At 47.6% G+C, this 13219-nt stretch overlaps 2 protein-coding genes across 2 annotated transcripts; one reads left to right on the top strand and one right to left on the bottom strand.

Moving 5' to 3' along the window:
* The first annotated feature begins 283 nt into the window (after positions 1-283).
* Positions 284-8268, top strand: LOC103582980 (TP53-target gene 5 protein-like). The gene is given in 7 exon segments (XM_008564420.1): positions 284-1011; positions 1288-1362; positions 1553-1683; positions 3176-3665; positions 3667-3690; positions 8034-8090; positions 8182-8268. Coding segments are annotated over 7 exon segments (912 nt in total). The 5' UTR covers positions 284-963.
* A 1802-nt stretch (positions 8269-10070) lies between these two features.
* LOC103582979 (protein SYS1 homolog) lies at positions 10071-12673 on the bottom strand. The gene is made up of 2 exons (XM_008564419.1): positions 12413-12673; positions 10071-11209 (listed from the first exon to the last, which is right to left on the bottom strand). Exons 1-2 carry the CDS (start codon positions 12478-12480, stop codon positions 10969-10971), a joined length of 309 nt encoding a protein of 102 aa, XP_008562641.1. The 5' UTR covers positions 12481-12673; the 3' UTR covers positions 10071-10968.
* Between the last annotated feature and the right edge of the window lie 546 nt (positions 12674-13219).

A 13219-nucleotide genomic window follows, 5' to 3' on the forward strand; every position in this document is an offset into this window, starting at 1 on the left:
ATTTTAAAAAAAAAAAAAAAAAAAAAAAAAAAAAAGGAGAAAGTATACTTCCAGTGTTCAAAAATTATGATCCAGTTCAAATAAGTCAATCAGGTGATTGATGAATGAGTGAAATTCCAACATCTTTGTTGTTTCACTTTTTCTTACTCTTTAGCATAAATGGAAATACCACACTTGTTTATCCATTATGGTTCCATAGGTTGGTTATGGATAGAAGAGTTAGGCAAAATTCAAGAAAAGCAGAACACTCTAAGAAGCAAATGGCTAATGAAATTTAAAATAAAGAATATTGTAAAATTTTATTATTATTTGTAGATTTCTATAAGTAAAATTAAAATAAACACATATACACTTTTTTTCAGACAGCCAATTATTAAACATTCACAAGTACACAATGTTTTGTTTCCCCTCCACTAGAAAGTAATCTCCTTGAGAGTAAGAGTTTTCTTTTATTCCAGTGCTTAGAAAAAGCACTTGGCATGTAGCAGGTGCCCAGTCAATACATGAGGCATGAGTGGATAGATGAGCACTGTTTGGGAACCCCTGGTTTCATGGGTTGACCATCACACCTTAGGTTTCCAGCTCTACCATATCCAGCTGTGAGGCCTTGAGTAAATTACTTAATCTCTTTTAACCTTGGCTTCATCATTAAAAAAGAGAGGATAATCGTCTTACCTCACAGGGAGGTTGTGACAATATACACTGCTGCCTGTCACCTACTGTCTGTTTCTCCACAAATAGGAGTTTCCTTCTCACCCTCCACCCCTGCCACACACATACTCCTTGGAAACCCAGCCCTGCTGCTGTGACACATTTCAATGATGTCACAGCTACCCTCCCTGAGAGCTCCAGCAGTACCATCTGATCCCAAGCCTGATTGCTGGCTGAACTGAGAGGGGCAGGGCGCAGGTGGTACTTGGTACCAGTTTTGCTCCCGCTGTCTTTGAGCCCTCACAGCCCAGCATGAGTCCATCAGCAAAGAAGAGGCCCAAGAATAGTGCAGTTTCCAAGGTCAGACTTTGAACTGGACCCTGGGGATAAGCCCCTAGAATGGGCCTTACAAAGAGTCCAGCCACACCAAGGACAGGGGCCTTCCAGCCGGAGGTGGGGAGAGGGGGGAGGAAGGTGAGGAGTGAAGGGAGGCCAGGAGAGTAATCTCCCCAAACTAAGGCAACAAAACTCCCAGTTTAGGTTTGGTGAAACCATGCTCAGCTAAACGGAGGGGCAAGATGGAAGGCATTCAGGGGGATTCCTCCTGTGTTAGCTCTCTCTCTCTCTGTCCCTCAGATGCAAGATGAGGAACTGCAGGACAACATAAAGCAGCCTGTCAGAAAAGTAATTGAGTGGAACCGACTTAGAATGGTGAGATGGCCCATTTTGGCCCAGGAACCTGAGTACCCAGGCTGTGCTTCTGCTAATTGCCAGGCTGACTGACCCAGAAGGAGGCAGCAGCCCAGCCCTGAGCTGAGCTGAACCAGAGGCAGCCAGGGGAGTAGGAGGCTATCTCAGGAAGGCTGAAGTTTCTATTTTTCTGGTTTCTTCTCCTTGACAGGTGTTAAAAAACTTGTCGCTCTTGAAGCTACTCAAGAGCTCAAACCGCCGGATCCAAAAACTGTACTACCTGGCCAAAAGATATCGGAATTCATTGCTCAGTGTTCCAAATATCTTCTGCATCTCCTCTGGGTGAGCTCGGCCTGCCCGTGGCCCTCACAATGGACCCAACAGCTGTCTTTACTGGGAACAGGGATTGTGCTCAGGAATTTAGAGAACAGGTCTAATTTTCACAAAGGCTCTGTGAGAAAGGTATTAGTTATCCCTATTTTACTGATGGGGGGCTGAGGCTCAAGAGGTGAGGAAAATTGTCTCAGTTAACTGGACTGGTAAGTGGCAGAGCTAGGATTTGAAGCCATTCCTATCTGATATCAGAGCTGTGGTCAAAACAATGGTCATAATCATACAATTATGGGCCTAATCACAACCTGAGGCACTGAGTGAGACAGGTCACTCCTCCTTCTCCCCCTCTCAAGTCAACACAGCCCAGAGATTCACCTGCAGACTGGTCTCTGAAGTCTAAGGATTAGTTAAGCTTGCTGAGGTTCGTAAGTCACATCTGAATATTAAGAAATCTAACACTGATAAGATGCCTGCTAAATGTTGGCTACTGTGCTAAGCACTTTACGAGTACTTTCCCATTTAGTTTATTCTTCACAACAATCCTATAAGGTAGGTAGAATTATCCCAGTTTTACAGGTAAGGAAACTTACCTGAGAGGTTAAATTTCTTGGCCAAATGACGTAGATAGTAAGAGGCAGAAGCAAAATCTGAGCCCCCATTTGTCTGACTCCAAAGCCTGTGCTCTACAAGCCACTCTGCTGCTTCACTGCCTCCTCCTTTGCAGAACTCTTGTGAGGATGCTGGGCCTGACATAGAGTGGCCACTCAATCAGAGGTGGCCATTACCATCATCAGTATTGCCATGATTTTGAACCCGAGGGCTCATCTCTTTCCACACACACTCAGCTAGGATGGTGCTGCCACTGGGGGCTTTGCAGGTGGCTCAATCTATTTCAGACACCCTTTGGGAAAGTCTCCTTCCAACATGTAATACCTTTATTAACTCCACCTCTCTGGGCTCTTCTTTCTGATTTGGCCTTCTAGATGCAGGCAATCAGGAAATACAGAGCCAGAAGGATAAGGATCATCTAGTCCCACAGTTTTCCAACTTTTTTAAAGCAGTGGAACCTCTCTTCAAATATCTGTCCCCAAGCCTAATTGTGTTGGGGGGAAGGTGGGAGGCATTTGAGACATCTCCTCAGAGCCCTAGGTTTCTTGGAACACCATTGGAAAAAAACACTGGACTGTTCAACCTCTCAACTGAAGTCCAGAGAGACAGAACCCTAACCTAGTGGCAGATGCAGACAATATACATCCTAGGTGTCCTAACCACTAGCCATACATTTCACCTTCCCAACCTCTCACATCCCTCTGCCAATACTTATCACATCCCCTGCCATGAGGCACAAGGCCTCTGGGTAGTAGAGAAGTTTGTTTTCAGGTCCTCTCTACCTTTCTTAACAGGCTCTCCTGGGCTGGCTATATAGCAACTGTCTCAGGGCTAGGCTAGAGGACCAGGGCTTTAGTCCTGCTCTGCTAATTGCCTTTCCTCTCCCTGCCAGGGACAGCAATGTATGCAATAAAGTGAAACAATATAATGAAGAATTCCAGGAGGCTAGGTACCCCAAGAAGAAACTGGAATCCAAGAAATTAGAGTACATAGGGAAATACAGGGAGACAGAGCCCAGTGAATGGAAGCCCAAGGTGGAGTCAGGGATGCATTACAAGGCAAAGGGGTCACCTGCAGCAGTGCCATGGAAAGAAGAGGAGGCAGAGCCTGAGGTTCCAACGACATCAAGGGGTCATGGCCTGAACAATGGAGCCCAGAGGAGGGAACCATCCTCTGGGGACCCCCAAGTCATCTTCCTGAAGAACCATCAGCACAGAATTTCCAAGGGGAACATAAAGCAGCTGGATGTAGGTGCCCAGTGTATGTGGTTTGAGGGGCTGCCAACACGAATCCACCTCCCTGCACCCCGGGTGATGTGCAGAACCTCTGCCCTGCGCTGGGTCAAGCGTCGCTGCACCCGCTTCTGCTCTGCGTCCTTACAAGATGCCTAAGTACCATCCATAGGAGGTGGGTGGACAATGTCTCTGCCCAGCCAGCATGAGATGCAGGCCTGGAGCAAGAGGGCTCAGGGTCCAGAGTCTTGAGGGCTGTAGCTGGCAGTGCTGGGAGACTCCATCTTCATGCCCAAAAGAGGGAAGCCATCGACCAAGGCCACAGAACAGGGTAGTGGCTAGGCTGAGGCCTTTGAGGATGCAACTAGGGACTCTGGGGAAGAAGGGGAACTGGAAGTGTCAGTTCTGAGGTGGGTCATCTCACTACCTGGGAACCTCAGAAGGGGTGGCAACTGCTATGGCTCTGAATCTCACAGCCAGAGGTCTAAGTCAGTGGGTTTACCCAATATGGGAGGAGGGAAGTAATCAAGAAGGGCTTTGCTGCATCCCATTCCCTCTTAAACGAAACCAATTCTCCATTTAGTTTTGATTTATTCATGGCTTCAGATAAGATTTACTCTGAACAAAAATTTCCTTAGCAAAAGAAGAAGAAAATACTCCAGCCCCTCCATGGGAGATGTGAAGTCCCATGAAAGGAAGGTGATTGGCCCCAGAGGTCCAGCTTAAAGGGAGGCTTTCCCTACAGCAAAACCACCATGTCCAACCTGCCACAGACACACCACCGCACCCTTGTCCCTGAGCCCTCTCTCCAAACGACAGCGCCTCCTGGGGACTGTCTTTGCACTTAACACTGAGGTCTCTATTGTCACAGGTGGTGTGAGGAGAGCTTGAGATCACGCAATTAGCTGAACCCGAGGGATGGGCAGGGAAATCCTGGAGTCTACAAATAAAAACTCCCATATGGCACTGCAGAAAACTGCTGTTGGCTCTGCCTATTTGTCTGGGGCTGGGAAGGATGGAGGAAAGAGGCCCTCGGCAAAGGTGGAGAGGGAGAGTGTGTCACCACATCAGGTCCCCCACTCCCTTCCTGAGTCCTCTAAGGTCAGTCTAGAACCGGAACGAAGAGCTGCACCCCTCCCCCACCTCCGGGAGCTGGTCTCCTTAGTGACACACTCTTCTCTATGAAGTCAGAGAAGGGAAACATTTCTCGTGCGCTTTCTGGATGCGAGGCGCCTCAGAATGGCCCTGCTTGCTAAGGAGCCGAAAACTGACTTGTCCAGGCTCACTCAGGAAGTGGCAGGAGCAGGAATTCTAACCTAGGTCTCCTGGCTGCTCCCCATTCCATTTTTCCAAGAAAGGAAAAAGGCACAACAAGTGCCTGCCCAGATTGGCTGGCGGAAAAGCCCCAGCATCCAGACAGATACATTGTGCCCTGATTATCTGGTGTGTCTGCTGTCAATAAGTGAGTGTCAGCTGGGCCCCCAAATGCGCCCCACCTGGACCACAGATGACGGAAAATTTCGGGTCAAGCGGGAAGTGGGTACTGTGTCCCTAATGCTCCAGTGTGAAATGGCATGTTCACTCTCAACCCCAAGCCTTGGGGTCACCTCTGTCAGTAGGAGCCAAGGGCCCTGAGCACGCAGCTGGGAAGAGGAAAGCCGAGGAGCCCGGGCTTTCCTGGGAGGCAGGCTGCGCGGAGTGGGCCCTCGAGAGAGAGCAGCGGAGCCACCGAGGGGCGAGGAAGACAGGGATGTGAAGAAGAGCGATCTCCAGTTTGGGAGAGAGGGAGCCCCATGGGGGGGGCTCCTCCTTACCCCGCCGGCTCGCACCGCTCCTCCCCACGAGTGCTTGGCACCGTGACCTGGCTTCGGAGGAGCCTGCGCACGGAGCCACGCAGCCCTGCCTGAGCATAGCCCTGGAGCGGGGACCACTCTGCGCAGCGCTGCTGCTGCTCAGCCTCGCTCGGGAGGCGGGCGCCCTGCTGCGCTCTCCCCACCTTCCGCGCTGCGCTCCCCTAGCGTGCATACCCCTCACCACCCCCGCCACTTCCTGGCTCAGCCTCCACACCGGTAACCTCCACTTCCAGCTGTCTTGCCGCTCTACTTGCACTCCAGCCCACTTCCTAAGTATTCTCCATTCCGGTTCCCTTGCTGGGCATCATCCATCCCAACAACCTTCGAAAATAACCTCTACTCGATCTTCCTTCCCAAGCATCTTTGAGCACCTTCCATTCCGTGCATCTTAGCGTGAACTTCTGTACTAAGAGCACGCTCTCTGCAGGCAGTCAGAGCAGTGCGCTCCCGATCAAAAAACCAAGCCTTTTCTGGGGGCCCTCTGCACTAGTCTGCCCAGGGAGCCCCGAGAAGAGGTCTGAATGGAGTAGACCTGGGCAAGATTGGCAACTTCCGCTTTGCCCCAAACAGAGCAGGAGTTGGGCCCTAGCTGACCAGAGGGAATGCCACTGAGTATGGTTGTCGTGGCGGGGGGCCGGGTAGGGGGAGATGCCAAGGTTGGGATCCAGCATGGCCAGGCAAGCAAGAACTGCAGGCTGTGAAGGTGACTCCTTCCAGCCTTATCCCCACCTGCCCTGGCATTTACGTCACTGACAACTTGCCTTCCACAATCCCATACTTGGGTTCTCCCCACTACCCCCTCCCTTTGTTTAACCATTTCAATCTGAGGATCCTCTTTTGGGCTCAGTTAAGATCCTGATTTGAGGAAGAGGCCACCCAAAAATGGCTCTTTAACAGTTAACTGTGGGAAAAAATTAGTGTTTGAATCTCAGTTTATATTGAGTGACTTCTAACAAGTCACATGACATCTTTGAGCCTATTACATCTTTTTATAAAATAGGTGTGCTAATATTTATTTCAGAGAGCATTAAGTGAATCAGGCTTAATGTAGGTGGAGCCAGTTTGTGGGGTGTTAAAACAAATGTTTGGCCTTTTCCCACACTTCCTCTCTGGCCCTTTGCCATAAGAAAGCCCCAAGGCCAGTACTGGCCCTGTTTCTTTCTTTTTTTTTTTTTAAAGATGACCGGTAAGGGGATATTAACCCTTGACTTGGTGTTGTCAGCACCACACTCACCCAGTGAGCTAACCGGCCATCCCTATATGGGATCCGAACCTGGGGCCTTGGTGTTATCAGCACCGCACTCTCCTGAGTGAGCCACGGGCCGGCCCGTGGCCCTGTTTCTTACTTATGAGCAGCTATCTAAATGCCCACCTTTAGGGATCTAGCTGCTTGCTAACAAGCCAAGCTTATGCTCACAACCTTTTGCTAAAATGGCATCTGGATTCCCAAGACTGACCTTCCAATTGTCCGGATCACATACTACTCAAACACAACTGAAATGTGAAATGAGGCTTTTGAGGCAGACAGGCCTAGCTTATCAGCTGTGTGATGCTGGGGAAAGTTTACTCCCTAATCCTCAGTTTCTTTGTCTGCAAAATGGGGAAGATAGTGGTGTCTATCTCATTGGATTAAGTGAGAATATACACAATCCATTTTGCAGTGCGTGGCAGATAAGAGTTCAATGCAGTCATCTCTTGGTATCCATGGGGGAGTGGTCCCAGGTCCCTCCCTCCACCGAAGACACCAAAATCCAGATGCTCAAGTGCCTTACATAAAAGTATAATCTTTGCATATAATCTACACACATCTTCCTGTGTACCTTTTTTTTTTTTTAAAGATGACCGGTAAGGGGATCTTAACCCTTGACTTGGTGTTGTCAGCACCACACTCACCCAGTGAGCTGACCGGCCATCCCTATATGGGATCCGAACCCGGGGCCTTGGTGTTATCAGCACCACACTCTCCCAAGTGAGCCACGGGCCGGCCCTTCCTGTGTACTTTAAATCATCTCTAGATTACTTACAATACCTAATGCAGTGCAAGTGCTATGTAAATAGTTGTTATACTGTATTGTTTTTCACTTGTATTACTTTTTATTTGTATTGTTTTTATCTTTTCAAACATTTTCAATTAAGTTTGTTGAACCCACAGATGTGGAACTCACGGATACAAAGGGCTGACTGAACTCGGTAGACATACCTAGACAGGCAAGGCTATCCCTCTTCTAACCTTTGAAAACACTGAGGCTCAGAAGAAAGGTTTCCTCTTCTGTAAAATGAGGAGTGGACGGTAGCCTAATAACTGTTTGAATTATGGATCACTTCCCACGTGCCAGGCACTGTGCAAAATGCTTTACACACGATATCTCACCAAATCTTCACAATAACCCTAGGAAGTAAGTACTATTATTACCCTCATTTTACAAATGAGGAAACTGAGGTAGGAAAAGATTAAGTACCTTGCCCAAGATCTCACAGCTAGTAATGGGGACTCCAGAACTTAACCCTGCACTTCACTGCAGCTATCTAAAGCCTTCCAACATTGGACCTCTATAATGCTCATTGACTTGCCCAGGTGGTGGCAGGACAGGGATAAAACCCTCAGCTGCCTCCACCCGCTCCTACCTCAGTGCTGTTTTCACTGCCCTTTACTACTTTTCTACAGAAAGCCTCAAGCAAGACTGGCTTTAATCTTCGCTCCACAGAGGACTTCTACTGTATGGTAATCCACTAATCCACCCTTACTTCCCTTGGGCTGCAGGTACAGGAAGGTGTTCCATACCTGTGCAATGACCACCTTCTGGGATTTCCAGAAGGAAGCTACCATGATCTGTGAGTTGCCGAGGAAGGAGTCCAAGAAACTCAGCTTCCAGGGAGCGTTTAAGCTGTGCATCCCCTAAGACTCAGGGGAACCTGGAGCTCCCCTGATGTCTGCTGGCTGCCATCCTGGCTCCCAGTGGCTCTGATTTGAACAGGGTTGCCTAGAGCTTGGGGTTAGTAGTACCCTTTGAGCCAGACATCCCTTTCTCCTTTCCTGTTCTTCTTCAGGGTTATAAACTATTCTGAGCACCAGCTATGCAGTTGTCTCCACTTTTTTCTCCTAATAGAGTTCAGGTGATCGGTGGAACGAGGTCCAGACTTCAGACTCCTAGAAAGTCAAGAGATATGCCAATGCGGTAGTGGGCTAGAGGTAGCTTTCTGATCTACGTACCACCCTTTATCCTTTGTAAATACATTTCCTACATTCTTATGATCACTTGGAAACCTCTGGCCATATTTAATTTACTGTGTATCAGTTTTTCCTAGAAAGTTAATAATGCTTATAAAGCACTACTCACCCTTAGTATTGAAAACATACAGTAGGATGAGAAGGTATGATTATAATGTAATAGAGTGTTTAACCAATCAGAACTTATACATCCTTAACTATTGATAGCTCTGCCAGCTCCTAACAAGTAACCTTGGGTAAGTTCCTTACAATTCCCTCAACTTAAGACATGGATGATGGTATTTCCTATTTCAGGTGGTTGTTCTGAAGATTAAGTGAGAAAGGAGACATAGAGCCCTTAGCTCACTGCTAGACACTTATTAAGAACTCAATAGAGTGTCACTGTCATTGTCCAGTCCTCTCTGGAACTCACCTTTAGAATCTGCTTATTGTTACTTTAGAAATCATAAAAATGTCATTAAGTTCACATATTTTTGACCCACAACTGTTGCTCAGCTCAGTTGCTATACTATTGAAAAAAAAAAATCGGCTCCTCTGACTTTTGGCAGTTTCCAAAAATCAAGTTACTACTCAAGGGACAGAGATTTGTCATCACAGAAGACATGCAGAAAAACAGGCACAAGCCCTTGAAGGAAATCCCAAAGAGGTGTTCCAACCATAGCTGGAGTGACAACCACCACAGCTGATCAAGGGAGACAGCAGCCACATGATGTGAGTGTTCTGATGCCTTTCAAATTAAAGTTAATCACATGCCTGCAGAGTTCATGGGGGGAAATCCACCAATCCTCCAGCTGGTCTTATCTGCTACAGCCAGGATTACAGCATCCCATTAACAAGCTGCTTCCTTTCAATGTGGCCAGAGCACCCAGAATTACTGAGGTGCCTCACCCTAGCACTTTTCCAGCCTCCGCCCAGGCATGTTTACTCTGAAACCTTCATCCTGTCAACCTCAACTCTCTACTCTGCAGGGCTGAGAGCCAGAATGATAGAAAGGCTTCCTAGGGAGACAGCCAAACTCATCTGTTTAGCCGTAACTGTGAAAGCTGAAAACTGATGTCTTTCTTGGGCAAGCTCTAGAGAAACCAAAGAGGAATACTGATGGTTTCAATGCAGAAGTGGGTCTAGACCAGGATGCTCTACTGCACATGTTTAGAAATCACTGGCAAGTGGAAAAGGAATCCCAAGAGTCAGGGTGGTTCACCCAACTGAGAGGAGGCTGCAAGTGGAGGAGGGGGTAGAACACAGGAGTTCCCTGAACCTAGTATTTTAGGCAAATGGAGGAATAACTCTGGGGTCCAGGAAAGGAGAAGGTGGCCTAATAATTCTTTATAGCTCTCTTGCCTGGCTGTGCTCATCTCACAGCCCCAACCATGACATTACAAGATAAATACAGGCAGAACCATGGAAAATACTGTATTTATGTACACAGGAAAGGCAGCTACAAGCCCCTCACAGAGGAAACTCTAACCCAAAGAAAAATCTTAGCAGCAAATTCCTATTTCCCTCAGCACTGTCAGTGCAACCTCGGCTGGAAGGTTGGGCTTCTTTTCTCTGGGCACTGATCATACCCCTCCCACAGTAGAATTCCAAATAAGGTGGAAAAAAGAACTGGGGTCCAGTGGGAGCTAAGTGCCCGGTCATTCCTAGAGAATAGGCAGTGACTCTATTATGAGGGTTAGGCTGGAAGCGATGTTGGGATTCTTCTCTGAGTCCCATGGCCTGCTATGTTGAGAGCTGGCAGCAGGGTGGGGACCCAGTAGAGGGAACTAGAAGAAAGTTAGTCATTGGTTCTTGAGTGTGCATGCACACATGTGTAACGGCACAGGTTGTGCATTTTCCTTGTGCTTGATGCCTCCATCTGCTGTCCTCTCCTTTCCCTGACAGCAGCCTAATACTTTGCACTTTACATCTCTTTCTGTGGCCACAGATCCAGAGACCAATGTTTTTTCAAACAAAATCGTGTGGTTCAGCAAAATGCAAAGGTAACAGCTGTCCCAGGGAGATAAGACAGATGACTAAAAGAGTCGTTTGCTCTCATCAGATATCCTTGATTATTTTCTTTTTAAAATAACAGGCTGGTGACAATTATGGTGGCTCGAGAGTGACACGGTTCCAATTCTGTTATTACTCTCAGGAGGTCCCCTTCCTGACCTCCCAGATACCAAGGCTTCAGCAGACAGAGGTCGTTTTGGCAGCTGTGATCCTGACTGCTACTGCCTTCTTGATGGGGTCTCATTATCTCTCCCACACCAGCAGAGACTTCACATTTCCAGGGTTCCTCTCAGACCTGGGCTGGATCTCATCCGGAGGGTCTCAGCAGCCCAAAGTGTTGGGGGCCCAAGTGCCAGCAGAGTATCCAAAGGGACCGATTCTAGACATTGGATTTAGGGGCTGAGTTGAGGGGGATCTCCTTGAGCTCCGTCCGCATGCACAGGTACTCCCCGATGACAGCCATGAGCGCAATGCACACAGCTTGGACCAGCCACCAGGTCAGCGCCGAGGGGAAACGGGAACTGTAGAACCAGCAACCCAGAAGATGAAAGAAATGGACAGTGACAGTGAAATCCAGACACTGCTTCCCTCGCCGGATGAAGTACAGCAAGCCCAGGGCACTGTGGGAGAGGACAGCAGCGAGTTGTCACTGGGTTGTCCTGGCCTTAGATTAGGTTATTTTAAGGGGGGGCGGGGTGAGGTGAGGACAATTAGAATGATAACACAGTGGTCAGAAGCGAGCAAGATAAGTGTGAAGCAAGGGTTTCAATATTAGATGCCTAGAGCAACCTGGCAGGTAATGTCCAGGAGTGAATCAGACTGAGTAGAAGAAAATAAAAGTACAAGCTTGATGATAAATGGTAACTGTCACTAGGAAATCCTAGGGATTGGTGGGGACTGTGGCACCCTGAAGCATACATATTCTAGCTAAAGTGGGGACAACAGCTACTTGCATCTAGGCAAATCTTGTCATGCTAGAAGGCTGGCCTGGAATCAAGTGATCTTTCCATTATTCAGGGGAATTCAGAAACCTGTATTTTTACATAAAATATCCTGATTTTCAGCTAAGTAAAACAATGTCGCATGGGCTGACATTTGTGTAAGCCAAACAGAACCTATCTGGGAGACAAATTTAGGTCAAAGTCAGCCCACCAGTTATCAACCTCCAGTGTAAGGTCAAGAATAGTAATCATGAGCAAGACATTGTTCTAAGTACTTATGAATTTATTTAATCCTTACAATTATGAGATAGGTAATTATTAGTCCCATTTCACTGATGAGGAAACTGGGGCTTAGATAGATTAACTTGTCCATAGTCACAAGACCAGTGGTAAAGCTGAGATTCAAAGCCAAGTGAGTCTGCCTGTAGAGCTTGAGACCTTGATCACTATGCTAAACTGCGTTTCACCAGACAATGGTCATGAGTGAACTTAGACATTATCCAGTCCAATCCATCATGTACAGATGAGAAGCCTGAGGCCCAGAGAGGAGGGAAGTAATTTGGTACACGAACCAAGAACAGAACCCAATTCTCCTGACTTTGAGTCTAATCCTTTCCTCACCTCACTCCACGTCAGGGCAGGAATCTGAGAGGGAAGCTGTCTCTCAGGCAGTATACACATAGTAACATAAGAGCTTTCCAGCTAAGCCAAAACAGCAATGGAAGGATCCCCATGATAAAGCTGGTCCCAGAATTGGCCTCTGCCATTCACTTTAGTACACCACTCCCAGGAAGAAGAGCCAGGCTATCTCACATCCAAATTTAAGAAGTTAGTTCCAGTGTAATTCCCCAAAAGCTGGATAGCAAAACTGGTGATACTCACCAGGTAAGGGCGTTGAGGATGAAGGACATCATGGAGAGCCGGCCTGGAGGGGTGGAAAAGCCCAGCATCTGAGGGGGGAATCACAGATGGAAATATGCTGGAGAAGTGACTTGGCAGAGCCCCAGGCTACAGGATCCCAGCAGGCCTCCTAAGGAACAAGCATTCTTCCCAGAGCACAGAAGACAATACCTCCCTTCATTTGTATGGTAGCCTATTTCCAACAAGCTGCTTTCACAGATATACATTATTGTATCTTATCTAATCCTAACAGCAGGTGGAAAGGGATTATTATTCTCAGTTTAAAAAGGAGGACATAAGAGCTCACAGAAGTTAAGTTGCCCAAAGTGATAAAGTAAGTAAACAGCAAGAGTAAGGTCTAAAACAGGGTTCAGCAAACAATGGCACCACAGGCCAGACACCTGCTTTTATAAATAAAGTTACTGAAACACAGCCATAACCATTCACTTACATATTTTGTGCTACAATTGCAGAGCTGAGTAGCTGTAACCCAAAATCTTTTTTTTTTTTTTAAAGATGACTGGTAAGGGTATCTTAACCCTTAACCCTTGACTTGGTGTTGTCAGCACCAGGCTCTCCCAAGTAAGCCAACCAGCTATCCCTATATAGGGATCCGAACCCATGGCCTTGGTGTTATCAGCACCACACTCTCCCAGGTGAGCCACGGGCAGGCCCCGTAACCTAAATCTTTACTTCCTTACCCTTTAGGAAAAATTTGCTGACCCCGGTCTAGAATTTAGGCTACATCTGGCTCTTCAACAAGGCCCAGGACTCTCACGTGCCTTCCCA

Source organism: Galeopterus variegatus, unplaced genomic scaffold (genome assembly GCF_000696425.1).
Source record: "Galeopterus variegatus unplaced genomic scaffold, G_variegatus-3.0.2 Scaffold18810, whole genome shotgun sequence".
Lineage (NCBI taxonomy): Eukaryota > Metazoa > Chordata > Mammalia > Dermoptera > Cynocephalidae > Galeopterus > Galeopterus variegatus.